The sequence below is a fragment of the Hippocampus zosterae genome, chromosome 14, assembly GCF_025434085.1.
Source record: "Hippocampus zosterae strain Florida chromosome 14, ASM2543408v3, whole genome shotgun sequence".
Taxonomy (NCBI): Eukaryota; Metazoa; Chordata; class Actinopteri; order Syngnathiformes; family Syngnathidae; genus Hippocampus; species Hippocampus zosterae.
This window is the reverse complement of record NC_067464.1, coordinates 8,695,196-8,721,729: the sequence shown is the minus strand read 5'-3', so window position 1 is coordinate 8,721,729 and position 26,534 is coordinate 8,695,196. Positions and strand designations below refer to the sequence as shown.

The 26,534-nt window shown below is 40.9% G+C and overlaps 1 protein-coding gene across 6 annotated transcripts; it reads right to left on the bottom strand.

Annotated features, from left to right (window-relative positions):
* Window positions 1-1,057: 1,057 nt before the first annotated feature.
* prkcha (protein kinase C, eta, a) lies at window positions 1,058-24,531 on the bottom strand. Of its 6 annotated transcripts, none has more exons than XM_052085964.1 (16): window positions 23,870-24,531; window positions 16,386-16,449; window positions 15,344-15,497; window positions 15,226-15,260; window positions 15,073-15,146; window positions 13,857-13,986; window positions 13,621-13,757; window positions 13,407-13,535; window positions 13,112-13,285; window positions 11,538-11,692; window positions 9,299-9,437; window positions 7,854-8,042; window positions 4,863-5,009; window positions 2,564-4,769; window positions 2,383-2,482; window positions 1,058-1,226 (listed from the first exon to the last, which is right to left on the bottom strand). In XM_052085964.1, exons 1-14 carry the CDS (start codon window positions 24,221-24,223, stop codon window positions 4,620-4,622), a joined length of 2,031 nt encoding a protein of 676 aa, XP_051941924.1. In that variant the 5' UTR covers window positions 24,224-24,531; the 3' UTR covers window positions 1,058-1,226; window positions 2,383-2,482; window positions 2,564-4,619. The 6 variants fall into 6 exon arrangements, with proteins under 6 accessions (XP_051941924.1, XP_051941923.1, XP_051941922.1 ...); XM_052085963.1 differs by having other exon boundaries at window positions 2,383-2,460; XM_052085962.1 differs by having other exon boundaries at window positions 1,058-2,482; window positions 2,564-2,626; window positions 3,991-4,769.
* Between the last annotated feature and the right edge of the window lie 2,003 nt (window positions 24,532-26,534).

Sequence of the window (26,534 nt, the reverse complement as noted above, 5' to 3'; positions counted from 1 at the left end):
AGAAGTGGCTGGGGAGAGGGAAGTCTGGGCTTCCCTGCTAAGGTTGCTACCCCCGTGACCCGGCCCCGGATAAGCGCTAGAAAATGGATGAACGTACCTGCAATCTTGTTACTAAAATCGTTGAATCCATTGCAGAGGAAAGGAAAAGTGACAACAACAACAACAACCCCTCACTACAAGTTGTTGGGGGGGGGGATAAATCTCCAACAGGCATTAAAAAGAACGGGGGTCAACTCCCCCCAAAAAACAAATAATATTGAAACAAATATGCAAATATGTGAATCCGCAAGTACTGTATGTGGGATCCATTGTAGTTAAAATTTGCTCTTGACCAGTGAGTACACATGTAGCAGCTCACACAGCTAGTATGTATTCTCCAAAACATCCGCATTGATTTGCAACCCTACTATTTTAATTTAAATACAGCATTACACAAAGTTAATTTTTATTCAACTACAACTTTATTCATTCATTCATTCATCTTCTGTACCGCTTGATCCTCACTAGGGTCGCGGGGGGTGCTGGAGCCCATTCCAGCCGTCTCCGGGCAGTAGGCGGGGGACACCCTGAATCGGTTGCCAGCCAATCGCAGGGCACACATAGACGAACAACCATCCACGCTCACACTCACACCTAGGGACAATTTAGAGTTCAATCAGCCTGCCATGCATATTTTTGGAATGTGGGAGGAAACCGGAGCACCCGGAGAAAACCCACGCAGGCCCGGGGAGAACATGCAAACTCCACACAGGGAGGCCGGAGCTGGAATCGAACCCGGTACCTCTGCACTGTGAAGCCGACGTGCTAACCACTGGACTACCGGGCCGCCCACTACAACTTTATTTAATTGCAAATCATTTATTCAGCAATAATGTTTTGCGCCAAACAGAAAAATATGGAATAAGACAAAATATCTCTTATCCAATTTCTCGAAGTTGTTGGTGCTTAAATTATCATCCAATTCTCGAATGATTCATAAGTTTTTCATGTTGCCTTTTCCATGGTTGTTTAAAAAAAATAATTAAAAAAAAAGCAAACAAACCTCAAACTCGGTACACAAATTTAAAATGTGTTTTAATGAGGATAAATAACACGCCAAAGTGCTGTATTTTATGAAAACATACAGCAAAATAATTCAATAAAATGTGAAGAATTAAACGGTTTTTGCTACATTTTACACTTCAGTAGACATTTTGGTGTTCCCCCTGCTGTGCCTTCCTTGGCCACTTGGGGGCAGTGTGATTATGGAGAGCGACACATGAAGAAGAGTTTTATGACTCAGTCAGCTGAAGTAATATTGGTCGTTTTTCACAACAAATAAGAACTATAGACCCGTTAGTATTGTTTTGTGGTATGTGTCCATGTTTTGCACATTAAATAGCCTTTTTTCAGGCAATGTTGTGTTTTTGAAAGTCATTCTCGAACTGCCAAACCGCTGCTTGTTGTGACATGAGTCGTTTGGTTGTGTTTACTGCCTGCATCTATAATTTGTGCTTGCTTTTCAAAGCAATAAATATCTAAAAAAAAAAAGCTCATATCTCCCAAAATGTGTATTTTGCTTATATCTCAAGGCATCACGATGTAGTTCAAAGGTCCGTATCGTAGCATATGACCAAAGGTACAATGAGATAATTTATCCCTGAATCATTTTAGCCAATTTATTTTCAAAATGCATATACAACTGGCATCTCTTTGCATTAATCATTGCCCAAGAAGTAGTTTTCAGTTTCTAAAAAGATTGGTGACCCCTGGTTTTAAACCCACTGTGTTTTTTCTAGGATGTTTTTCACATATTGCCTTTAAATGCTTTGTTGTGGATCAGGAAAAGGAAGACAGGCGCCCCTGCCTCCCCTTTAACCTTGCATCCCTTTCTGACTGTGGGAAAATAGAGCAGCAGATTGCTGTGCTCCATGTATAGTCGTAAGTGTTCAGGATTTATTTTTACATGTTTGACCACACCAAAAACTACTCACTGGCTATGGTATGCATGTCAATGATTGCAAAACAAATGGTTTACTCATTAAAAGGTCCTTACCTGACTAGGCTAACACTGAATATGTCCTGCAATTGTTAGAATTTTTCCAATACTGTAGCCCTGATTTTTTTTTTTAATGAGTGCAGTTCAATACAAAAATGTTCTTTCTTTGGTTTTAAAATAAAATATTTTCTATATTGATTATTTCACCTTTTTTAGATTTCCCAACTTGGTAACAAAATGCAAGCCGTGTGAAAAGTCATTAATTAGTGGAGTCATTTTCTTAATTTGAAAGTTTTGAAACAAAAAAAAAAACCTTCTCTACATCGTGTTCCAAATAATTCTGCATAGAGGATTTGAGACAGGTTTGACAATTTGTTTTTCAAACACATAGGGTAAATGCTTACGGAGGTTGTTCCACATAATTAAGTCAGGTTTGAAGAAGGATCTTTCTGTTGTTCGTAAAACATGGACCCGTCCAATACCTTCGCAAAAGGAATGAAAACACTGAACATATTAGGAAAACGTGAGATAAGTGATGGAAAAAAACATGAAAAATGTAAAAAATGTGCCTCAGAGCATATTTACCTGTGCAACTGGCTTTGAGCTGGCCCCCAGAGTGGTGTTCCACAGCCTCATAGGAGACCTTAGCTGAGTTATCAGAGAACATAATGTTTACTCTCCTGGCCTCGACCTCTCTCATGTAAAGCTAAAGCTGTGAGTCTTTGCTTGGCGCTCTCAAGTGCCTCATCTGTGGACCTCTTGTATTTCTACAAGAGGTTTCTTTTTTTTTGTTCCAGTCTCTATTTGTAGGGGGCAATGCACGTGGGGCTGCCCTAATTCAATCAAATGGTACACACAGACATGCTGGCAGCCATGAGTTCATCTCAGTAATGACATTTGAGACAAGGCTCTTAAATCTCTCCTCCCATTTCTACATTACCTGAGGAAAGCTGCCAAACTGGGCCGCCTTAATGGCTAAACAAACCACCAGGCCATTTCATCTTGGGTTTCATTCATTCAACTACCCTGTATTCACCATCATGGGCACAACACAATGTCCTGAATATTAGTAGGCTGTCGAGGCCTTCGGACCAAGACATGACACCTTGGATAAAATTGATTTTTATGGCCAATCTCAGAAAACCAACATTGTAGCTTGAAAGTTACAGCATTTAAAACGAGTAGATCTTGCTGAGTTAAGGTCAATAAGTGTCAATGAAGAGCGTCGATTCTGAGATAGTTAAACCTCATTGTGTGCTAATGGGTATTTCTTTATTATATAGTAAGTGGTGCAAAATGTGGTCACTTGTGAACAGTTTCACTCCGCTCCGAATAAACAGGTAAGTTGTCAGACAATTGCCACATAGTAGGGGGTCGAAGATAAACAAATGCAGGCTTCCTCCTTCAAGCTAACAGGAAGTACAGTTGTGCTCTTAAGGGAGGTACATTCCACATCGGCGGCAGTTTCATCATGGGGTAGCAGAATTGTTTAAGATTCTGCCATTGAAGAAGAAAGACTCTTTCTTTTTTGTTTAAAAAGTTGATTTTTGTATCGCCTATAAAGGAGCCTATGCTCTTCAAGGCACCACGCAAAGGCATCATTCACCCCTGTCATGTCTTCCGGTTTGGATCAAAAGTGACGGTAATGACATAGTGTTTCCTGTTTATTCTTCACTAGTTCCCAGTCAACACCCCCGATGATTAGCCTGTTGCTTTAGTCTAGGACTGTACAAAGGAGTTCTAATTTACAGGTTTGTAAAAGGGCCTACAGTGGGCTCCCAGATACTGAATGGATGCCAAATACCACTTTTTTCTTCTTTTTTATGGGAGGAATGAAACTGAGAACGGGTAGGAGCCACAAATAAATGACTGCAACCGTAAAGCGACAAGAAAAATAAGAAATAATTCAGTAGTTGCCGACGAGTTCAATAATATCACTAGCATTCATCCTGAGTGAATATACGAATGTATGTCAACATTTTTAAAAGTTCAGAGGTTGTAGAATGACTCACATGAGCTTTTACCACAAATGAAATCTTGCATCATCCTCAACATGATCGGTAGAGTTTGGAGGGGTGACATGAGTTCGCTAGACTGTGACTGATAAGAAAAACAAAAACAAATACTGTCTCAGTCTACATTTAACAACATAATATCTTCCCACTTGCACCGTATAGAGTGCCAACTTTAAGCTTCATTCTTCAATACAAGATTTTATTTTTATTTATCTAGTGGGAGTGGCTTAGTGGGGGGAAAAAAAAATCGCCCCCAGGGTGGTGTGTGTCACAGGAAATAAATGATTCTACACACTCAGCCAGTTTGTCATTCAGTAAATTGCTGGAAGTAAAAAAAGAGATGAAGTACCAAGTCAACCATAATATGAGCTATTCCAACGGTAGAAAACTACATACATAAAGTTTGGCCAAAAAAAAAATGTTCAAGTCCATCACGACATATTGTAGTCAGTCCAAGCAAAATGTCATTTGAGAAGCGTGTCCCGTGTCTGACTGACTCCAATCTATTTTACGCTCTCATGCCTGTGGGGAATGTAACAGAGTCATACTGTAAACTGTCTTGGACATAGACCATCTTGGACATAGACAGAGAGCACAGGCTGATTAGCAAATCAGCACAGACGCTCTTAGTTTTCCAGCATTTCGGGTGAAGTGTATGAAAAGTCTTCAAACTCATCCTGATTGTTGGAGGACAGAGAGGAGTCATCGATTGGCGTGAGGGTGGGCTCTTCTCTCGTAAAGTCCGGGTCAAAGTTGTTGACGTCTTCTGGTGTTTTCTGAGAGAGACAAAAGGTATATGTCGAGATGAGATGATCACAAAGACTGCATCGCATCTGCTTGGTATTTATAGAGGAGGATGTGTGGCGTACGATCTTGGGCTTGAAAGGTGGCTCGATGGCTCTACGATTCAGCATCTCCCAGTCAATGTTTCTGAAAAAGGCATGGCTGGTCACAGCAATTTCGCCACCCTCCGATGGCACACAACCCAGGCGCTGGAGTGGGTTTTTGGTCAGGAGCTATGGATTGAAGAAATGGAGATGAACTTGGAAAAAAAAACGTGTCATCCCACTAAATGATACTAGCTAATGAGTGTCAAACACAAGGCCCGGGGGCCAGATATGGCCCGAAACATCATTCTTTGTGGCCCGCGAAAGCAAATCAAACATGTCAACTTCTATGCGAATTGCTAAAATCTGGACCAAAATAAGAGAGATATTGTTAGCATTTGCTTGTTACCAAACCCCTCATTACAGAAGTTGACTTATTCATATGGTTTAACAGTCATAACGGCCCTCCAAGGGAAATAGTGGCGACAACGTGGCCAACGACAAAAATGAATTTGACACCCCTGTACGACGTCATAAAGAAAAGGGAACTTGAAATTGTGATCGATCGACGACATTATGAGAAAGTATCTCTCCCTCACTACAGCAAGTCAAGTCAAGTCAACAGTATTTATAGAGCACTTTCAAACAGCCATCGCTGCATAGAAAGTGCTGTACATGGAGCAATTTAACATGCACAATAAACAGTAAGACAAATCGGTAATAAAGGCGGTAGAAAGCACAAAACAGTAAAATCAAGAACAAATCTAAGTCATGCTGAGTTGAATGCCAAAGAATACAAGTGAGTTTTGAGGAGGGTTTTGAAGATGGGCAGCGAGGAGGCTTGCCGAATGTTCAGTGGGAGGTCATTCCAGAGAGAGGGACCAGCAACAGAAAAAGCTCGATCCCCTGTGAGCCTCAGTTTAGTTCTTGGTACTTCTAATAATGTCTGGTCCACAGACCTGAGGCGCTGGGCAGGTGTGGAGGGGCGGATGAGCTCAGAGAGGTAAGGTGGCGCGAGATTATTCAGAGATTCAGCACATCGATTTCAGAGGGTGAACTGAAGCCCATGCAAGTCGACATTCAGTAAGTAAGGCCTCACCTCCGAACTCACAAAAACACACCCAGATTTCTTTTTCTTGGCACAACACGCAACGCACCAGTTGAGAAAAGTTCAGCTTGTTTTAACAGTAGTGCAACCGTTCCAGCTTCCTGGTGTTGTACACAAAGAAACAATCAAAGCGTAAATCACGGGTCCAGCTCTGACAGCTGCTCCGGGGTGTGGCCAAAAATGAAAGACAAATGTGTTTTGACTCGCCTTCAGCAAGAGAGCGAATAAGCAAATGTATTTTGGGGACAAGGTGCACATCTTAAGGCTGGCAATGACATTTAGACTTGGCCAACAAAACAAATGAGCCTTTCACTCCCCGGTGACAGCCACGAGATAAACACCAAGTCACTAGACAGATGAAGAAGACTTCCCAAATCAATCGGCTTAGTGGCTTTCAACGGAGAGCTCTCATGCCCTCTCATGAATCTAGAATAGGGCTGCCTGCAACTAACGATCAACAATTTAATAATCAATTAATCTGTCGATGATTTTGTTGATAAGTCAATGAATCGGATTTTAAAAAAAAACATGTTTCCATTTCCAACCCTTTATTCAAAAATAGAAGACTCTTTCAAATTAACAGTGCGGAAAATGAATGCACTAATTCATTAGGATAGTGACAGGTTTGCTCTGTAACATGTCAGAAAACAGGCAAAAATGTTGATCACTGTTTTCCAAAGTAAATGCAAATGTTTTATTTTGATTCAAAAATCCATGTAAAGCAGTGGTCACCAACATGGTGCCCGCGGGCACCAGGTAGCCCGTGAAGACCACTTGAGTAGCCCGCCAGTGCCTGGACATTGTGATTTGCTAGTAGAAATTATGATTTAAAAATGCAAACATTGGCAGTACTGTGAGACATTTCGAAACACGATCAAAGTCTGACAATTTAAATCATCAAGTATTAAAAATAACACATCCTCATATTATTGAAGGTATTTTGGACAAATATGTTATTTCAGACGTGTATCAATTTGGTAGCCCTTCACACAATCGGTACACATGAAGTTGCTCTCACCCTCAAAAATGTTGGTGACACCTGATGTAAAGTAACTGATAGTTCCAAATATGAACCGAATTAAGTCATTTTTAGATTGTGGATTCCATGAAGATGCTGCATAGATAATATTCTCTCCAGCACATCTTCATGCTAGTTAAAAAAAGAACTTCCAGTTACTTGAATAAAGTGAGTTTTTATCACAAACTTATCCTGTAAATATCAGCAGTACCCCTCATAGATCCAATAGAATAACAGGAACTGTTTGAACCTGTTCACGGAAACAAGGAGAACCTTGCGGCGATCGTCTGTCATTATAAATGGAGCAGCACGTTCAAAATCCGCTCACACTTCGAGGACCTTTCATGTAACATGTGACACACAAATGAGCTTAGCTTAGCTTAGCTTCGTCAAGCATGTTGGCGTAACAACATGGGTTAGTGAAGCAGCACAGCCAATGACAGGGGACGTGCCCACGTTGTTGTATTTATAGCCAGTTCGCTGAGACAGGGCATTGGACCATGGCTTAATATAGTTATGCAAAAAGTGGTCCAAACAGCTGGCCGGAAAAGCGTTTGTAAGCCTGCAGTGAGTGTCTCAGTCAGTCTGAAGCGTGACAAATAATCAACCAAACAAAGCAGAACGTAGCCCATTTCGATTCTGGTTCTGCAAGAGCTACTTAGGAATGTGGCAAATTGATCATTTTGTTAATGATCGGGGCTTAATGTCTTTTTCTGCGCGATGGGGGACACAAACCAAGTGAGAAATGGATTTTCTCTATCATTAGTTCAGCGTGGAAAAAACATCCAAGTCCAACAGATGCAATCGGAGCAGATTTCATGGCTGCCAAGGACGGAAAGTGACTCACATCCCGAATTAAGTCAATGTTCCTTTTTAAAGAATATAAACAGTAAATAGAGAGACTCACAGCTTTGAGGATATTCACGGACTCGACACTGAGCCAAGCGGCATAAGCAATCTCTTCATGGAGGATGGCCTCAAAGAGGTCATCTTCATTTTCGGCCTCAAAGGGCGCGTGGCCTTGCAGCATCTCGTACAGTAGCACTCCGAGCGCCCACCAATCAACAGAGGCGCCGTACACCATTTCCTGAAGGATCTGTGAAACAATGCCACATGTCGGCAGACAACATTCATGATCACGGCCAAGGGAGTCTTCCAGGAAATGTGAACTACATGAGGTCCAGCAGTGGGATGTTTGGTCTATTCTTGTGATGTGGAACTATTAAATGGATCCCTCGCCATTGCTTTTGTGCGTATGTGTTTGTGTGTGCAATTTGCCAGAAGTGGCAAAGGAACTTATTCAACACCTTTTCTTAGTAATTACATTTTACTGTACCGGTAATTACATTTTCAAGCCGCTTATCAACACACGGGAAACAGGATGTTCCTGGCATCAGTGAGGTAATGAGTTGAGTTACTACATTAGGTTTCATGCACATAGTACATATTCATAAACCCTTGTTTGTTTTGCACACAGTTCATAGGCAACCGGCGAACTCCTTAAATGAGGAAACGAGTGTTGTTGGAGTAGTAGTAGTAGTATTAGTCTTTTCAAATGGTGACAATGGTGACCACCATACCCAAGTACGGTAACATGCTGGTGCCGATGACATGCTGATCATACAGTATTGCATTATGCTCAATAATGTACATACTTGCAGAGTGAGAAAAAAATCAACAAATGGGCATTTGGATAAACTGAGTTGATTGACCATAGGCAAAATTAACAACAAATTTCTTGTCAGTGGATTTTTGGTCGGTGCATCTACGTAATAGAAGAGTGATAAGAGTCTCAGGCATGAGTAGATTGTGCTGGTTTGTGGCGAACAATTGTAAGAATAGGCTCGAAAGGTCAATATCCTAGCAGCTCAGTCTCAGTGCCCTCACAATGTTTTGAATGTGGACTTTGTCTTGAAGTTCTTCCAGTAGCTATAAAACGACCAAACACTCCTTTGTCATGGGCACACAATGTATTGTGGCCCAGCAACATGACTATTTTTCATGTCAGATCTTCTAGTAAGCATTTTTTCATGTTTCAAGTGTTTCTTTTGTTTGTTTTTTAATGCATGACATTTTAGGGTAATGGGCCAGGCAAGAATATTCTCTTGTCATGAAGGCCAAACATGCTTAGGTTAAGGAAAATTCCACCAAATAGATATGAACTCCAGCAGTGTTGAAAATGTGACTCCAAGCCAAGGTTTGCTGGCTTCCAGTTAGTCACGAGGGAGTCTGTCTGTGCTGGGAACGGGGAGGGGCCTTCCATATGACCATATGAGCGCATGTGGGTTATAAGAAGGCATCAAGCATGTCTGCCTTTCTGTCGTTTAAAAAGTTTGATAAGTCTGAACTGACCTCTGGGGCAATGTAATCAGGAGTACCGCAGAAGGTTCTCGCTCCGATGCCTTCAAATATGCCTTCTTTACACATGCCAAAGTCTGCCAGTTTACAGTGGCCGTCCTTGTCAAGGAGAACATTATCCAGCTTGAGATCCCTGAAAGGCAACACAAACAAACTGACAATTGAAAATCACAGTAATTGCATTGTGACATGATCATCTTTCTCCTGGAGATAGATCAATGGGTTGCGAGCGAGTGGCTGCAAGCCAGCCAGTGATCAAGATCCAGACAATTAGTCAAAATCTGTAGGGGGGAGGAAAGATTGTTTGAGGGCCAATTGTCATGTGAGAGAAACATTTGTCATGCGTATGAGCGGCATACAGACAGCGAAGAAGAGGAAAGGAACATTCTGTTGACCGATTGCCCCATTGGAGAATGATCAAATAAAGTGTCATGCACTGTGCTATAAATTATAGAAAAGCTTGATAAACAGCGTTAGAATTTTACTGCACATAACTTACTTACACATAGATTTCTGCAGAATTGAACTATCCTGGGGTCAGCAGCATTTTGTAAGGTGAAAACGTCAGTGAACAAAGCTGTCAAGAAGTCCCATTACAAGAGAACAATGCTTCGTTTTTGATTGACACTGTGAGAGAAGTATTGATTTAACATTGTTCTTTTGTGAAATTCTCAATATTTTTATGAGTGATAGAACTGGAGTGCATCATACAGAAAGGTGTTACAAATAACTGATGTATGTAGGTATGTAGGTTCTGCTACGATATTCTCTCTGTTCTCTGTCTGATGCAGTGCACTTAAAGGAAGATTAAGAACTGTTGAAGTGCAATAAACACTCGCCAGGAAACGGCACGATATGCTCACTGCGCAAAAAGCAACCTAATTGATTATTTGAAAGTTACATGTAAATTGAACGAAAAGACTTCCAGTTACCAGACCGAGCTAGCTGAGATTGATCTGGCTTTTTTTTTCAGCTTGCAAGATCCAACATGAAGCTGCACTAAATAACCAAATTTCCAAACAACAGTGACTAAGAACATGACACAGAAACTGAGCTTTTTCTTTCCAGACGGTGAGTTTTTTTTCCCTCCGTCACTAAGCAGCAGTTTAAAGCGTTGGAACATTGTAAACTGTTTCAGTTGAGTTCAGTATTTGCAAGAAAAACCACAAACAGGATTCCTATCATCCAAGAGAATACAATAGCTGAAGCTACAGCAGTTACGAGAGAAACTTCACATGACACAACATCATAGACCGATAGTGCTCGAGTGTTCTTCTTATCCTGCTTGATGTGTGTTATTGCGGTTGTAGCATGCAATATTGTGTGAGCCCTCTGCAACCAACAGGCATGCTATAACATGCACTTATGGCTGACACGGGACACATTAGCCTGATAAATATAACTCAGGTTTGACAGAGTACATGATGCCCTTCATCATCAAGTCGTGGCATGGAGCCCTCAGCAAGTGTTGGGTGGGGTTGACCATATTCAGTGAGTACATGGAAAACAAAGAGGAGGCTGAGGGTAAGCTCAATATGACCCCCACACAGTAACATGCATCAGGGGTGATTTTTACCCCAAATTAATTTACAGAAAGATATTTCAAGAGCACAAAATTGAAAGATGTAAGAGTCGGAATTTACATAAGAGAAGGGAGGCCCGGTGGGTGACTGGTTAGCACGTCCGGCTCTCAGCGCAGATGTGCAGTGTTCGATTCTGGCTCCGGCCTTCCTGTGTGGAGTTTACATGTTCTCACGGTGCTTGTGTGGGTTTTCTCCGGGTATTCCAATTTCCTCCCACATTCCAAAAACATGCAAAGCAGGTTGATTGGACACTCCAAATTGTCCCTGGGTGTGATTATGACCGAAAATGCTCGTTTGTCTATATGTGCCCTGCGATTGGCTGGCAACTGGTTCAGGGTGTCCCCCGCCTACTGCCCAACGACACCTGGGATAGGCTCCAGCATGCCCTTGTGAGGATAGGCGGATTAGAAAATGGATGCATGGATGTAACAGAAGACAAGGCACTGTGTTGTACAAAGTAAAAAAAAAACTGCATGTGGGTTATTCATCAACATTCTGGGAATATTCGTTCGCAGAATAATTATGTATTCCCTGTCGCTGTGTATTTGCTCATTCCTATTCGTTTCCATTTAGTCATTCCTATAAGTTTTATGGATGTATGTGGAATTGTTTTGTGTGTGTGAGTGTGTGTGTGTGTGTGTCATTCATACCGATAGATGATGCCTTTGTCATGCAGGAACATGAGAGCCGAGGTGATCTCCGCGGTGTAGAAACATGCCCGGAACTCATCAAATCTTCTGGACTTCTGAATGTGGAACATCAGATCCCCACCATTGACAAACTCCATCACGAAGAACAGACGGTCCTGGATATGAGATGAGGATATAACATATTTGTGTACATACACTTATAGTTGCAGACCCAGTGGCCCCAGAGAAACGCTCGTGTTATCAGTCATGACTTGTCTCGAGGCCAAGCTCACTTCAAGGACATGGCGGGCACCTCATACACTTCACGCGGCTGTAATGGCTTGCTGGAGGACTAAATGTGGTTTGAAGTTAGTGGGGTGGAAAAATATTGATCAAATCCATAAATCTTTCTTTCTCATTACAGGCTTTGGTAGGTACGTAGCGCTGAAATACAAGGATGTGATTCACGGGACTGGCTGTAACGCTTCATTAGTTTGGTCAGACAGGCAGCAAAAGGAGTGCACTGCTGAAAACCGGAGTGGTCTGCAGTTCTACATTTAATAATGCATTGGACCAACTTTTTTTCAGTTGTCTCTTGTTCTTAAAACTTTATTTTTACAGTGGTTGCATGATGTAAACGCACTTCACACACACACAATGTGTCATTAGCGGGCATATTGGTGCTGTATCACATTTTGGCGTCTTGATCTTGATGAGCTCCCTTACTAACGAGCGACAACCGTCAAAAAAAAAAAAGAAAAGAAAAGTTTAAAAACTGGAGGAGGCAGATGTTACTTCCCACCACAATTTCCTGTCATGTTCTTCAAATTTCACTTGAACACACACAGCAAACTTTCCAGTGTTGGTTTAAAACAATACATGACGTGGTGGAACAAAAGTCACTTGACCGCACCGTTAATAGGTTCAAGGGAGAGGCCTCGTTGTTAATGCTGGTCTTCGCGCTGCTCTATTTTAAACCTGAGTGAAGTAGGACAGTTGAAGCTCAAACATTGAAAAGAAGATTAAGATTGCCAGGGGTGGAAAAAGAGCCAAGTATACCGTCTCCTCTGCTGCCCTCTGCTGAACAACTAATGTAATGCAATTCTGGACTGGGGGAATAAAAACTGTGGTCATGTTGCAAAGGTTGGAACGTGCCAATGAAAGTCTAGTAACGCTACGTTTTAGTGAAATGCAAATAGTACGGATAAAAAGGACACTCATAGTCATTCTTGCTGAATACTGTAGAAGTTCTTGCGTATTTTAAAACAACAACGATAATTGTAATGGGCAATAAAAGGTGTACAAGCAAGCAACAATACATGATAAACTTAGCAAATATTGATAAATACTAAAACACATTTGCGCCAACCTGAACCAAATAGACAAAAACAACCACAGAACCACAAACTACAACAGCAATACACCCAATAAATAACAAAAGCAATACATCAAACCACAGCTATTACACAAACACCTACAAAACATATTTTAGTCTTCCAGAATTTCTGTGTCTTTTATTCACCTGTACATTCAACCATAAGAGGTTAGCGTAAACAGACATGCACAGTATGTGTGTGTCTTGGGTCTCCACTGACCTGTGTCTGGAAGCAGCAGTAGAGCCGAGTGAGGTACGGGTGAACGCTGGCCAGTGTCAGCACCCTCTTTTCAGTCATGGTACACTCCACGTCATCGTCCTGCAAGATGATGTCTTTTTTCAGCACCTTGACTGCAAAAACCCGATCTCTGTTGTTGAGTCTGGCAAGCAGCACCTGCAGAGACGTCACACACATGCATTTTTTAAAATGTATTTATTTAGTTTTGAACCTGAAAGGCCATTAAGTCATTATTGGACACCACATTTCCGGCCACCCCCCTGGAAGTCTTTCCCACCTTGCCGAAGCTCCCCTTGCCTAGCACTTGAAGAAATGTGAAGTCTGAGATTCCATATTGAGGCATCTCTGGCTGACTTTTCACACTCCTCTTCCTTTCAGAGGGCATCTTGGTTTTACCTGAACCAAACTGTAAAGGCAAAAAGGAAGAGAAAAATATTGGTGGAAGAACAACCACGGTGAAGCAGAATTTGTGTTGTCAAAAATTCTCATACTCTTGAGGTGTTTCTTTCGGAGAGCTCGGCGGCATGTATACCCATCTCTGCCAGCGTATTGGCCAGCTGCACGGTGTTGACGCCGCAGTTCTGTGCAACGTTGCCTTCACATCGATGGTGAACATTGAGTTTACAGACTGGAATGAGAAATCACAGAACACAAAATGATATGATATACTTGTGGACAGGAGCAGAGTGAGAAACTACTGCCTAAATCTTGATTTTGGGCGTCTTACTCTTGCAGTGTAGGCCCTGCCGGACAAATCCCCATAGGAGCGATCCACAGTGGTTACAGAAAGTGGGTGACTTGTAGTTGTGAATATGGAACTGGTGAGGAATGTTGATGCTGAAGCCTGAGCTGACGTACTGCAAAAGTGACACAGTGTGACGTTTAAGAGCTGCTTCCACAGTGCTGCATTAAATATAGTCACAAAAAAATGTGAAACTTGAACAGATAGTAAACAAGAAGCAATAAAGTAGTCTATCGCTCAAAATATAGAACAGCGGATAGGTGTCGTAAATGGGGTTTAAATCGGGTTGTGTTGCATCTCTCAAGCCACCTTGACAAATTAAAGAGGTGTGTCAGAGTGTGTGGCATCTACGATGTGGTTCATGTACTTTCCAGTACCAAGAGACTCAAGTCGGATATGACCTATTCAATGGCAGGCCGATTAAATAGGCTGATTATGGCCCTTACAACATCGGCCAAAATCATCGGCCACATGGTCGATGTTTGCCCTTTGTTTTTACCGTCATCTACTCGAACCCTTTACAGCAGTTGTACACAAGTTATACCGGTTTCCTTATTTATGACGCATCAATCTATACAATGACCTGTTATGAAATGAAATACTGTTTATTGTGCATGTTAAATTGCTCCATGTATAGCACTTTGTATGCAGCGTTTGAAAAGTGCTCTATAAATACAGTTGACTTGACTTGAACTTTCAATATATATATATATATTCATGAAATGTGTTCATCAATGAAACGCAATCTTTTTTTTTTTTTTCAAGTAGCGCTTAGGTGAGCAAGGATGTCATGCACAACCGAAAGTCACGCATTGTTACTAAATCAATAAATAAAGAATAATCATGAACTTCAAAACAGGGCAACATAAATGTGCTAAATATGACACACATTCAACAACTGGTAATTAAATGTATAGCGCCACGCAATGCATTGGGGGAACTGAAAAGGGAAGGTTATTATTATTATTTTTGAAACAAGATATTTATAAACTCTTTGCAAGGAACAGGGACTAGGAGGGCCCATGAATAGCGAAAATCCGTGTATAATTGACACCCATTGAAATGCATGTGGGAAAAATGACAGATTTTTTAATTAACCGGACGATAAATCTGTATTTGGCCTCGACATCAACCTCTAAAACTCCATATCAGTCAAGCTCTACAATCAAGTACTACAAAAGACATAGGGAAGTGATGGTACCTCTGACCCCTTCATGCGTGGACACACAGTGACAACTTGTTTGTGGCATCGCTTGTGAACCACACATGTACACACTAGATGGGGGTGGAAAAACAAAAAAGTCAAAATCGGAAGCAAAGCTCCACAGTAAGGAGGGGAAGAAGATACGTTCACCTTGGCACTGGTAGCCCTGCTTTCCAAAAACACCCCTGGAACAAAAATCATGACCGAAACTAATTAAGTTTCAAATCTATGCAAGCAGCGGTGACCTGGGCTCGGCCGACTTGCTCACCAGATGAATTCTTTGCAGTGAAAACAGAAGGTGGGCTGGCGAAGAAAAGTGGACATGAACTTGTGCCCGTTAACCTGGTGGACTTTCCGTCTCACGGCCCCCTGACGCTTCCTGCTAAACTTCTTGTGGTTTACCGGCATCACGATGGCCTCATCTGTTAAAAAAAAAAAAACACAAGCACACAATCAATTAACAAACCAGGAAGGAAGTTCACATCACCGCATAAGATCACATTTCATATCCATCTTTGATACAAATGATTTGATACTTACCAAACGAGTCGCGTCACGCTAAAACAACCATTGTCTAATTTGCATACGAGCCTGTTGTCAAGTCTATTATGACACAGGAACATTCGAAGGCAACGACTCCCAACCTGTGCCTCGTCATCGATTGTCCAATTTCACCCATTTGGTTCCAAAATTCTTATTTACTGCAAATAATGTCTTTGTGTTCATCTTCTGGTGACAGCAAAATAGAGCGACAGGTTTTCCACTAAATGGCAGAAGGTATAGTGTAACCTGTCCATCAGTCTGAGTTCGTTCAGACAACAGAATAGCTTTGTGTTCGGTCGAACAGGCCCAGGTGTCAAACCGAGCATGCCAATGAGAGAACATCATTGTTATTTTAGTGCGTATACTTTTTGAGAGACTTATGTTTGGCGGCGTGCCGTGACGACGAGGTAAAATCCGTGAATTGGCTGAATAAAGGTTGTAAACACTGTCCTATACGAAGCGCAGAGGAGCAGTATTCTGAATTGAAATTTGAGTCCAAATGTGCAGTCTGGATTAGGTTTGCTTTGACATTGAAACACGGGCATCTGCATGCACATACTGTAGCAAATTGTGCTAACGTGTGCATTCTAATTAACCCCTTTCAGGGACAGCGGTTACTAGAGTGGACAGGTTATCAGGTTACAGGGTCCATGAAAGGGTTGATACTCAAAGACTAGCTACCTATTATTTAGAACAGAGTCAAAGAAGAAGTGAAACCAACATTTTCTTGGAGGAGATGACAAGACATGGCATTGCAGTGACCTCACCATCTATGAAGGATCCGTTCAGCTTAATAAGGACGTAAATGCGGCCTTCGGGCTCCAAGTCCTTCTGCAGACAGAGATGCAAAACATTTTGCGCGGAAATGCCAATTTAGATATAAACCACAGCACTTTATCTTCCAACTCAGGCATAATAAGAAACAGAACGCAAGATGACAAATCAAAATCAATGTGTGATGTACTTTACAAGGTATGTTTCACCCTTTCAGGGGCAGTGGTTACCACAGTGGACGGCTTACCGTGTTCTCAGGTTATTATGGGGCGCACGAAAAGCTTAAATATTCATCAGGAAAATAAAAATTCGAAAGGTGTGATTAAGAGACAGTTGAGTTCCTGTATGTGTTAAATGCATACTAGTTCCTAATGTGTTAGGAATTTAAAAACCTTGACAGAAAAAAAAAGCGGGTCAGGCAGGTTGCGCTGGTTGCGGAGGCCTGTGCCGCAGGTGTTAAGCGATGTCTCACAAACACATGACACGCAAAGGATTAGAACAGAGATTTTCATCATTTTTGATTTCATCCAGCACCACAATAGAGTTTAAAGAAAACCATGAAAATGAGGGTGAGGAAGCCTTGGCTTCAAGCTTTGGACAAAGACACACCATTGGAAGTACAGTCGTACGTTTTAAGACTGTGAAAATGAATTGCAGGGAAGCGTCGCCTGACGTGTGGTGCGCACGGGCATCACCCAAGTTGGGAGTTTCCTCCCTGCAGCTCTTTGCTTAGGCATTCATTACAACTTCCTTTAGAATTTATTAAATTCTCTAATCCTCGAAATCCAAGTCACTGGCCGGATATAAAGCTAACAAAGCTTGCTTTTCAAAGAATGAAAAGTAAAATGAAGGCAATTAAAAAAAAAAAAAAAAGAAAAAAAAAAACAAGCAACACATGAAGGCCTGGAAAAGCGTTTACGGTTTCAGCTGTCCAAAATACATCTGGGGCTGCTGAAAATTGAGACATTTTTCACTTTTCAGGTGTCGTAATGTCTGATCAAGCCCACTTTTCAACCCCGATTTTGGCCGCCCCTCAGCAGTCGAGCCAATCCCAACGTTAGCATGAAGACTAGGCGAGCTATCATTTGCTCTCAAGCAGTCCCGAGTCTGAAAGTAAAAGTGAGTCCCCATAATGACAAACTCAAATTGTAAATTTCGTGTCAGGCAAGTTTTGGAAGTGGGCGGCTCACAAAAGTTGATGTAAACGGTTGTGTAATGTCGCACTTGATTGGCAGGCCCTGATCGAGACTCATCTTTGTCATCTAATTTGAAAGAATTTAAAAGTGTTTCATTCACCACGTCCCCTGACTTGTGATCGACAGTATTAGTCTTTGGTAACTTCATATTTGCTTTCAATATCCATCTGTCGTGTCTGTCTTTCTGTTTTGTTTTCAGTCTCGGCTGGAGTGAAGGGCGTCCCCCCCGCCCCCCCCCCCCAGCTGTCGCACCTGTTCTGCCTTTACAAATCAAACCTGACATGGATTTCAGGACTGCCAAACTGTTGTCGGATTATTGACCTTGCTCGCTGTTGTGCTTCAATTGTTGTATTCTAGACCACTTAATAGATTTCATAGTCGCTCTTGTTTTGTCATTGAGCTTTGAAAGTATTTTCATGACTCCTTTTTATGGATCTTAAGCTTTGGTTTTGCCTTATTGGATTTGTGATATTTCGTTTGTATATTAGCAGTGATCTCCTGGACCTTGCCTTTGTAAGTGCTTTTTGTTTTTCCTGGCTCCTTGTGGCCAGCAATTTCAGTTTGTACTTTGTCGGTGCGCTTATCTGTAATAAATATTTTCGTTATTGCACTTTGTCTGCATTTCTGGAATCCAAAACATTATTCGGTTTGGTTCAGAATCTGACACCAGCAGCCCAACAATATTGGAGAAGTTTTTATGCTATCTAAAGTTGCAGATGGGGGGGGGGGGTTGTGTCATCTAAAGGCTTAACATCTTCTTAAGTATTCTCTCTCTTTTTTTTTAAAGCAGATGGCCATTTCAGTCGAACAAGCAGCATTCACCGCAATGAGGTGCAAAGTCGCATTAAGTGGGCGGGAAAAAAGTCAGGTCTAAATGTCATGGCGATAACAACTTGAATATGGGCACATATTTTGCTTTCCTGCCCTAAATAGAAGCGCTTTGTGTTTTGTGTGCAACGTGAACACACCAGTGGGGCGTGCGGACTGGCCACATGCGAAAAAAGTTGAAGAGACTCTGCAAAGATGCCAGAAGATTAGAGAGAGACCATTGCGATATTCCTCTTTATCCTTGCACATTATCATCTTCAATATGTCTGTTCACCTGTGTGGTGGATTAATTTTAACTCTGTAAAGGTCAAAGCTTATGAACCAACACATTTATTTTGCCATTTCTGGATGTGTGTGCAGTGCTTTAACCATTATTGAATGGCAAAAAAAAATGTTGTTCTGATCAATTATATATTGAAGCATCTTAAGCAAAATAGAGTGCACTATTTGGCTGCAAGCAATCAAATTGCCGTTGATTTGGTCTGAACTAGTTTGATGTCTGAAGAAGACAGCTATGTGAAATTGAACCACACACCCTGGCACGACTCAGGGAGCATCATTTTGTGTAATACGACACAGAGATGCAAACAGCAGCTCAGAGAGACTAAACAAATGTAAAAATTATATATACTGTACATATTTATATACAGTATACATATATATATATATATATATACACACACACACAACTTTCATCAGACGTTCACAAGAATCTTACGATCTGCACTCACTTTTGCATCACACATATTGATCATCATATTGAAGCTTTTATTTGTTGGATCAAAGAAAGGTGCGGATTTATCATTAGGCAAACAAGAATGTCCCGGCTCCCCAAATATCCAGGGACTCCTAGTGTCTTCTAAAAACTGTGAAATAAACCACTTTTTTCACCAATGATTATTCACCGATACACCAGTATTTTTAAAATATCACATTTTAATTAACAGAATGACAAATCATTACCAAAAAAACTTTAATTCTTTGTTGCCCACGTTTCTAACTGCTGCAGTATAGCAATGACTGCTCGCAAGGAGGACTTACTGAAAGTCAGATATATGGGACCTTTAAGTATCAGTGGCTGGTGTTGGCAGCTTTCATGAGTACTCGATGCCTTGAATCAGCCCAATACTGATACCCGATATCGGTAATTGCCCATCCCTCGTAATCATAATTGTTTTGGTCCTAATTTCCACAGTAAAAAAAAAATATCCCACATAAAAATGGCCAACTTATCATGATTCTCTTGAGTGCCCCACTTCCAATTGTATAGACTTGACTGAGGAAGAAGGTGGCAATTAGCAAAACAAAATTGCTGGTGTGTTGTGAGGAAATTAGGAAAATGAAGCGGATCTACTCTAGGGAAGCAGAGAATAAGAAAAGGCAGAAAACAAACAGATTTTTATCAAAATTACCAAACGTTGCAACTGTAGTCAAGTCAAGTTCGAGTCATCAAGCTCCAAATCAAAGTCAGGTCCGAGTCATCAAGCTCCAAATCAAAGTCAGGTCCGAGTCATCAAGCTCCAAATCAAAGTCAGGTCCGAGTCTCAAGCTTCGAGTCCAAGTCTAAGTCCAAGTCCAGATGAGATCAAAAATTTAGAATAAGACAGAAAAATATTTTCCTGACCAAAAAATTTGAGAAATGTCATTAAGTTCAACACTCTTATCAAATGTCACAGAACCCTTTGCTTTATTAATCAACAACAAAATGTCAAAAACAATGTTGCTTTTGTGGTCGACCTCAGGGTAGAGACGAGGAGGAGATTGGGGTGGAGCAAACTGCCCCAAGCAGTGAGAGGAGACTACAACACAGCGATGAACACGAAGCTAAAGAATGACCATGAATGCGTCGCCGTGGCAGGGTTTGCTGTGTCTCCATTGCGGTCAGGTTAACCAATCAGGTGCCCATTTTGATTATCTCAACTTTGACTTTCATTTGAAAGAGGGCGTTAATTTTCAGGGATCAAAAACACAGTTGGACTTGGTCGAGTCGCTAAAAATATTTGGTGAGTCCAGGACAGATTTTATGCATCTGGGCTGGCGCTGAAACGTGTTAACACGTGCTCACAGAGAGAACACACACACTTCTCACTTCGCCCCCACCAGCGGTGGGTGTGTGTCAAAGTGACATTTACAAGATGTGTTTGTGGTTTCTGAGTTGATGATGAAGAAGGGTGGGATCAGTGCCGACACAGTCGTATCTGAGTTTACCAGAAATGGCATTTATTGCGACACAGTACATCAATACGTCAGTCTTATAGCTTCAATTCATTACACAAACATTGTTAAGAAGTCGATGCTGATGTATGTAGCTTGAAAAAAACATGACTAATGACCAACAAGGAAATGACCAGAGAAGCATGTATTAAAAAAAATATATAAAAATCCATCTTCATGACAGGTCCGTCGGGTGTGGCTAAATTCTCTTTATTTAGGTATGAGTCAACAATGTCAAACCCTCATGCAATATTTTTTTTTGGGGGGGGGGGGTGTATATATACACACACACACACACACACACATACATATGTGTGTGTGTAATATATATTAAACATACTGTACATGTATATATATATTAGAGCTGTCAGTTTAGCGCGTTTTTATTGGCATTAATTTAAATGAATTTTAACGGGATTTATTTTTTTCTCGCGAGATTAACGCAGCAAGCGTCACAAGCGGATGTTACTTGTTTGGAACTACTTTGTGTGGAAGGTTACAGTGTTCTGCGTCCATATAAATAGAGCGGGTGGAGCTTCTCTGTGTTTGTCTGACAGTGGTAGCGACCTAGCGAAAATAAAACGTCTCCAGTGTTGTCATTCGAAATGAGGTCTACACAAAAACTGTAGAGAGACTTCCGCACAAGAAGGACCAACACAATCAACATAGCCTGACTGTGTTAGGGGGAGTGACCCCCCCTCCCCTTTCAGAATGTTTTGCCCCAGCAGCACGGGAGAAGTGCGTGCGCTTTTTTGTACGGCGGGCAGGTTTGAATATAGCGGCACATAATGAACACTGGTGTCCGGTGTCTCGTTATTCTTCAACAAACATACAGAAACAGACTGCTGTGTTCACAGTGAACTTGAGAAAAACGAAGTATGTAACCATGGTTTAAATCTACTATAGGCTGAGTACTAGTTTACCTTAGATGTGCACTTTATAATGTTATATTGCTCTGTTTTGATTTTATAAAAAAAAAGCTGTTAAAGCAGCTGTTGTGTGACAAAATATTGTTTTCACTGTTGTTGATGGACAGTAATATTGTGTGAGATTATGTGTGATTAACTGTGAAAAATGTTCATGTAAAATTGAAAATCAAATTTGTTATTTCAGTAAAAATTTGCATTTGGGACATAGAAAACTGAATCATGATTCCATGTTGATGAGAGCATTAAAATGGGTGAAAAATAGGACAAAAAATGTAAAAGGAAATTCAGAAACGATAAAAAATGTGTGAGTAATCACGATTAATTTTTTAGTCCATTTGAGTTAATTATGACAGTTGCATTTTTAATTAGATTAAATATTTTAATCGTTTGACAACTCTAATATATACACACATACACACACACACACACACACACACACACACACACACGTAAATTGTGTATATTTATAGTTTTGTTTGGGTTTTTTTTACTCTACCCTAAGGACAAAGACCCATGTTTTTTTCTGTTTAATCACTTAAAGAACTTCAGGACAGGAATTACTCTTACGCAAAACTATCCAACATTGCATACTTTTTAGGATTTTTAAATTCCAATTTTAGTACTTGAATTATTTCGGGGGTTTTTTTACCCCCTAGCCCCCCCCACACCCCCCCCCCGCCCCACACACATAAAAACCACCTCTACACAAGATTTCCATTTAATAAATAGTAGGGTTAGGCTTTCACATATTCTTTACAAACCTCTATTAACAATCAAAACATCATCCCTCTATTACCTTTTATATGGAAAAAAAATTTTTTTGCTGAGTTTTCTTGTCATAAAAAATTGTTCAACAAATTAATCCGCAATGCAAAGGATTGAAATCCTGAAAATTAACATTCTATCATTTTGTTGAGGCTGAAGTTGATCATTGCAGTGGTTCTCAAAATCTCTGATAGCATTAGGACATAAATCTGATATCCCTGCAGAAATAAAGAGATCAAAAGTGAGGTTCCTTTTTTTTCAAGACTGTACACTGAGGTCCAATTTTTATAGAAAATAAAATTTTACCCAATGTAAAAAAAACACACGAGTTGTGTTTGTGATACAAACAAAATGCATCATTCTTCGTGTTAAGAACTACAAATTTATTTTTGTCCGTTTTTTTGTCTTTTTGTGATCATAACCAAGTAGCTGATTAAAGGCTGCATTCAGAAATGGCAGTGGAATCCCCTCTGCTTTCGACGAAATGTTCGCTTAATAACTAGGTACAAGTTATTCTTGTTAGTCGAAAATGGCTTAACTTTTAATTTTGTTTCCCATCTTTATTTAACCAGGGAATATCCCATTGAGATTTTTTCAATGGAGTCCTGGCGAAGAGGTAGCAACATAAATGAACATAAAATACAGTTACTAATACAATACATTTGCCGTGGCCACTGAAGAAAGAAGCAACTTCTGCCGGAAGTTACCGAAGTAGTCATGGCAACTTGCTTTTATTTTCTACAAGGATGAATCCACCAGGATTGCACCTTTGGCTAACATGCAAGGCAGTATGCTGGTCAAGATAAAACATTTTTATATACAAAGAAAAACTGGAACATAGTAATCGGATGTTTCATCATCCTCATGTGCTGTCAGCTCCATTTTCTGAATACAACTGGCATCCAATTTCCCAAATTCTTTTGTGTTGTACTGAGGTTAAAGTGGCCATTTCAAACAGACTGAGCAATTGAAAGACTGAGATTTTGGGGAAACCTTGTAACGTTGCTTTGAAAGGTTTATATTGTCTATAAATGTCATAAGATGGTGGCAAAGCACCTTTTGTCAAATAAACTATCCAAACTCGTTCTTTAGTACCGGGAATGCCAAAAGATGAAAGCAAAGCACTACTTGTGCCTTGAAGAACCTTCTCGACTCACTTTAACATAGCTCTTTGGCACAAAGATAACACAGGATACCAGAAAAGCAATACTTTGGAGTGAGCACAAGAACAGATACTCGCTAAGCTTTTCACTAACTCAAAGGACGATTTGTTTGTTTGTTTTTAAATCTATGAGTATTAAAATTCGTTCATACGAACCACGAATACATTGACGAGAGGACAATAGTTAACTCATGGATGGAACAAAGAATGCTTCATTGGCATACTCTTCATTTTATCTGTAAACAATTCGTGAATAATAATGAATTTGCAGCAGGTGATGGAGCCACAAATGACCTCAGATCCAAATGAGGATTTTCCGGTCTTAGTGGAGCGCTGTCATTGTAGTTGGCCCCCAGTTGTGACCCCCTTTTTCGTTTACTCACCCATCCCTCGTCGAACTTGTCAGTGTTGGCTTTCGTGATGAGGTCCACAAAGCGGATGGTGCAATTCGCCACAAAGTCGTCGTATCCGATAGGGGTTTCGTGGAAAACAGCCAGCTCGACGTGTTGTCCGTCTTGCACGGGGAAGAAAAAGTCCTCATTGTAGGTCGGAGAGTTGGTTTTTTGTTTGGTGTGAGTTTGACCCACTTTGACATCGTCCACTTTAAGGACAATGTATGGGTCCATGTTCGTCGAGGCGTTCTTCATGAAAATCCTGGAGTGGCGCCGGGAGAAAGTGGTCGGTTTCAGGTCCAACGCTTCCCCGATTCGGAGCTGGATACGGCCGTAAAACTTCATCCCTGCCACTAGAGAGGTTGAATATCAAAAGGGAAAGAACGAAGCCAACAGGAGGTCTTAAAGGAGGGCTCGAGACGAACGAGAGGACACTGCCGTTGCGTCCATGATGAGTGCACTTGTTGTAGTTCTGCTTGTTTGAACACTTGACATCCGCCTTCCTCTGCTTTGAATCTCGAGTGGGCTGACTCCTCAACAAAGGAACAAACACACGCCGATCGAGACTTACAAGTTCCGCATAACTCTGGGGGAAAAACACCTGTCAGGGCTGTGGAGTGCTACGTTCTAGTCACGTGGGTCTATGGGGCGATAGGTGTGACGAAAAAACGACAATATCCGCGTGCATCATTTTGTGCTTCCATCGCTCTTCCCTGTCCCCAAAGTCCTACAGCGCCATCTCGCGGGCAACCTAGTCAGGAGTTGAACGTTTCCCCAACTTTGTGTGTGTGTGGTGCGTCATACATTTTTAGGAGTAAGGCTATATTTATTCGTTTGCAACAAACATATTTCACATAAGCTGAAATAATCTTCACATTTTGGGGGTCACCTAACAATATAAATATAAATTTGAATGATTTGACGTTCGTGTTTCTTCTTGTGTTTTTTGATCCACTGGTTAAAGGACACTTTGATTCTCTCCTCTTTCATCTCAAACCGCTTCAAACAACAAAGCGTGTGATGGAAAAGTGGTTAGGACTGCACGACTGTCCGTGTTTTATGTTATGTGTTGTATTTATTATTTTACTTTATGTTAACTGTTTTGTAAAGCGCTTTGTTACAGCTGCCGCTGTTGTGAAAGCGCTATATAAATCAGCATGTATTGTATTGTATTGTATTGTATTATTGAGGTATTTTAGTTTTAGCTTTTCTTTATTTAGGAGAAAATGCCTGATTGTTTAAATGGCTGTTGGCTGCTCAAAGTTCCCCAGACTACGTCTGAATTTGATGAAACCGCTTTCACTTCCTCATGTACTTTACAACAGAAACTCAAACCCAACACATTGATCATCAAGTACCAATATTTATCAATTTCTATAAATCACTGCTTTTGAATGTAACTGTTTTTAAACATTTAGTTGTTTTGTTTTTCTTACTAAGTTGTGTCAACATCATTAAAAATAGCTCTCGAGATTCAAAAAAAGTTTTCAACCAGCGTGGAATTTCCTTGGGAAACCTCCTCTCATCCTTCCTTTCACATGCAATATTTTCATTTACATGCTTCCTCCTGTTGGTTCCACGATCAAAGGCTCCTTTCTGTTGGCATTATGCTTGAACTCTGACCCCACTCAGCTAAATATTGGAAGAAGAGTACCAGTGTCTCTTTCATGGCAGTAGCTGTTCTAAATAAAAAGCTGTCGTGGCACGGTGAACACATCTCTGGTATGACCTTTTAAAAAAAAAGTCAATGTTGAATCAGGCTGATTACAGGATGTCTTGACCAAAAGAGGAACCATGCTTAACACTTTCTTTCCAGTACAGTGCACAGTTCCCACATGGAATATATTAGTTAAGGGACAAAAAAGTGGAACTGCCTCGGAATCAAGCTTCTTGTTTATTCCATAAACAAATACAACGCAGCTCAGTCTCTGGCTAGCGGACATCATGACGATGACAAACATGACTATTACAACAGCACAAAAGGAAACAGGGAGGGTGTTTGTATGGCAGAAAAAATACCATACAGCAAGGTGAAGAAACTTGAACCACGGACCACTTAAGGAAGATATCCAAGTTTTTGGGGGGCATTACATAAAGGGGAAGTCAAGAAAAAAATGTTCCTTACAATATAATTCACCCCTAAAAGTCAAAACACATTATTGGTATTAATTTTGCGGAATATGAATTAAGCAGGAAAATCCATCTGTTTTTTTATCCACCTCAGGGGGGGCTGCCATTTTACCTTGTACTGCCATTTGCTGTTGACTGAAAATATGTATTTTTTCCCCACCATTTGTTTCTTTAATTCCAAGATACTCACGCCAATCCCGCCACAGCTTGCAGTGGCTGAATAATTTCATTTCCATAATTGACCAGCAGGGGGCAGAAGATGCCCGTTGAATAGAGTGCCTCAGTTTTGATGATGGAGCAACTTTCTGTATTCTCTCTCTCTCTCTCTCTCTTTCTCTCTCTCTCTCTCTCTCTCTCTCTCTCTCTCTCTCTCTCTTCCTCTCTCTCTTCCTCTCTCTCTCTCTCTCTCTCTCTCTCTCTCTTCCTCTCTCTTCCTCTCTCTCGGAGCCACAGCTGACATTTTTACAGTCCACCTTGATTTATTTTGTCTTTGTTGTGCAGACATTCCGCTTTTTTCCTCCTCCCT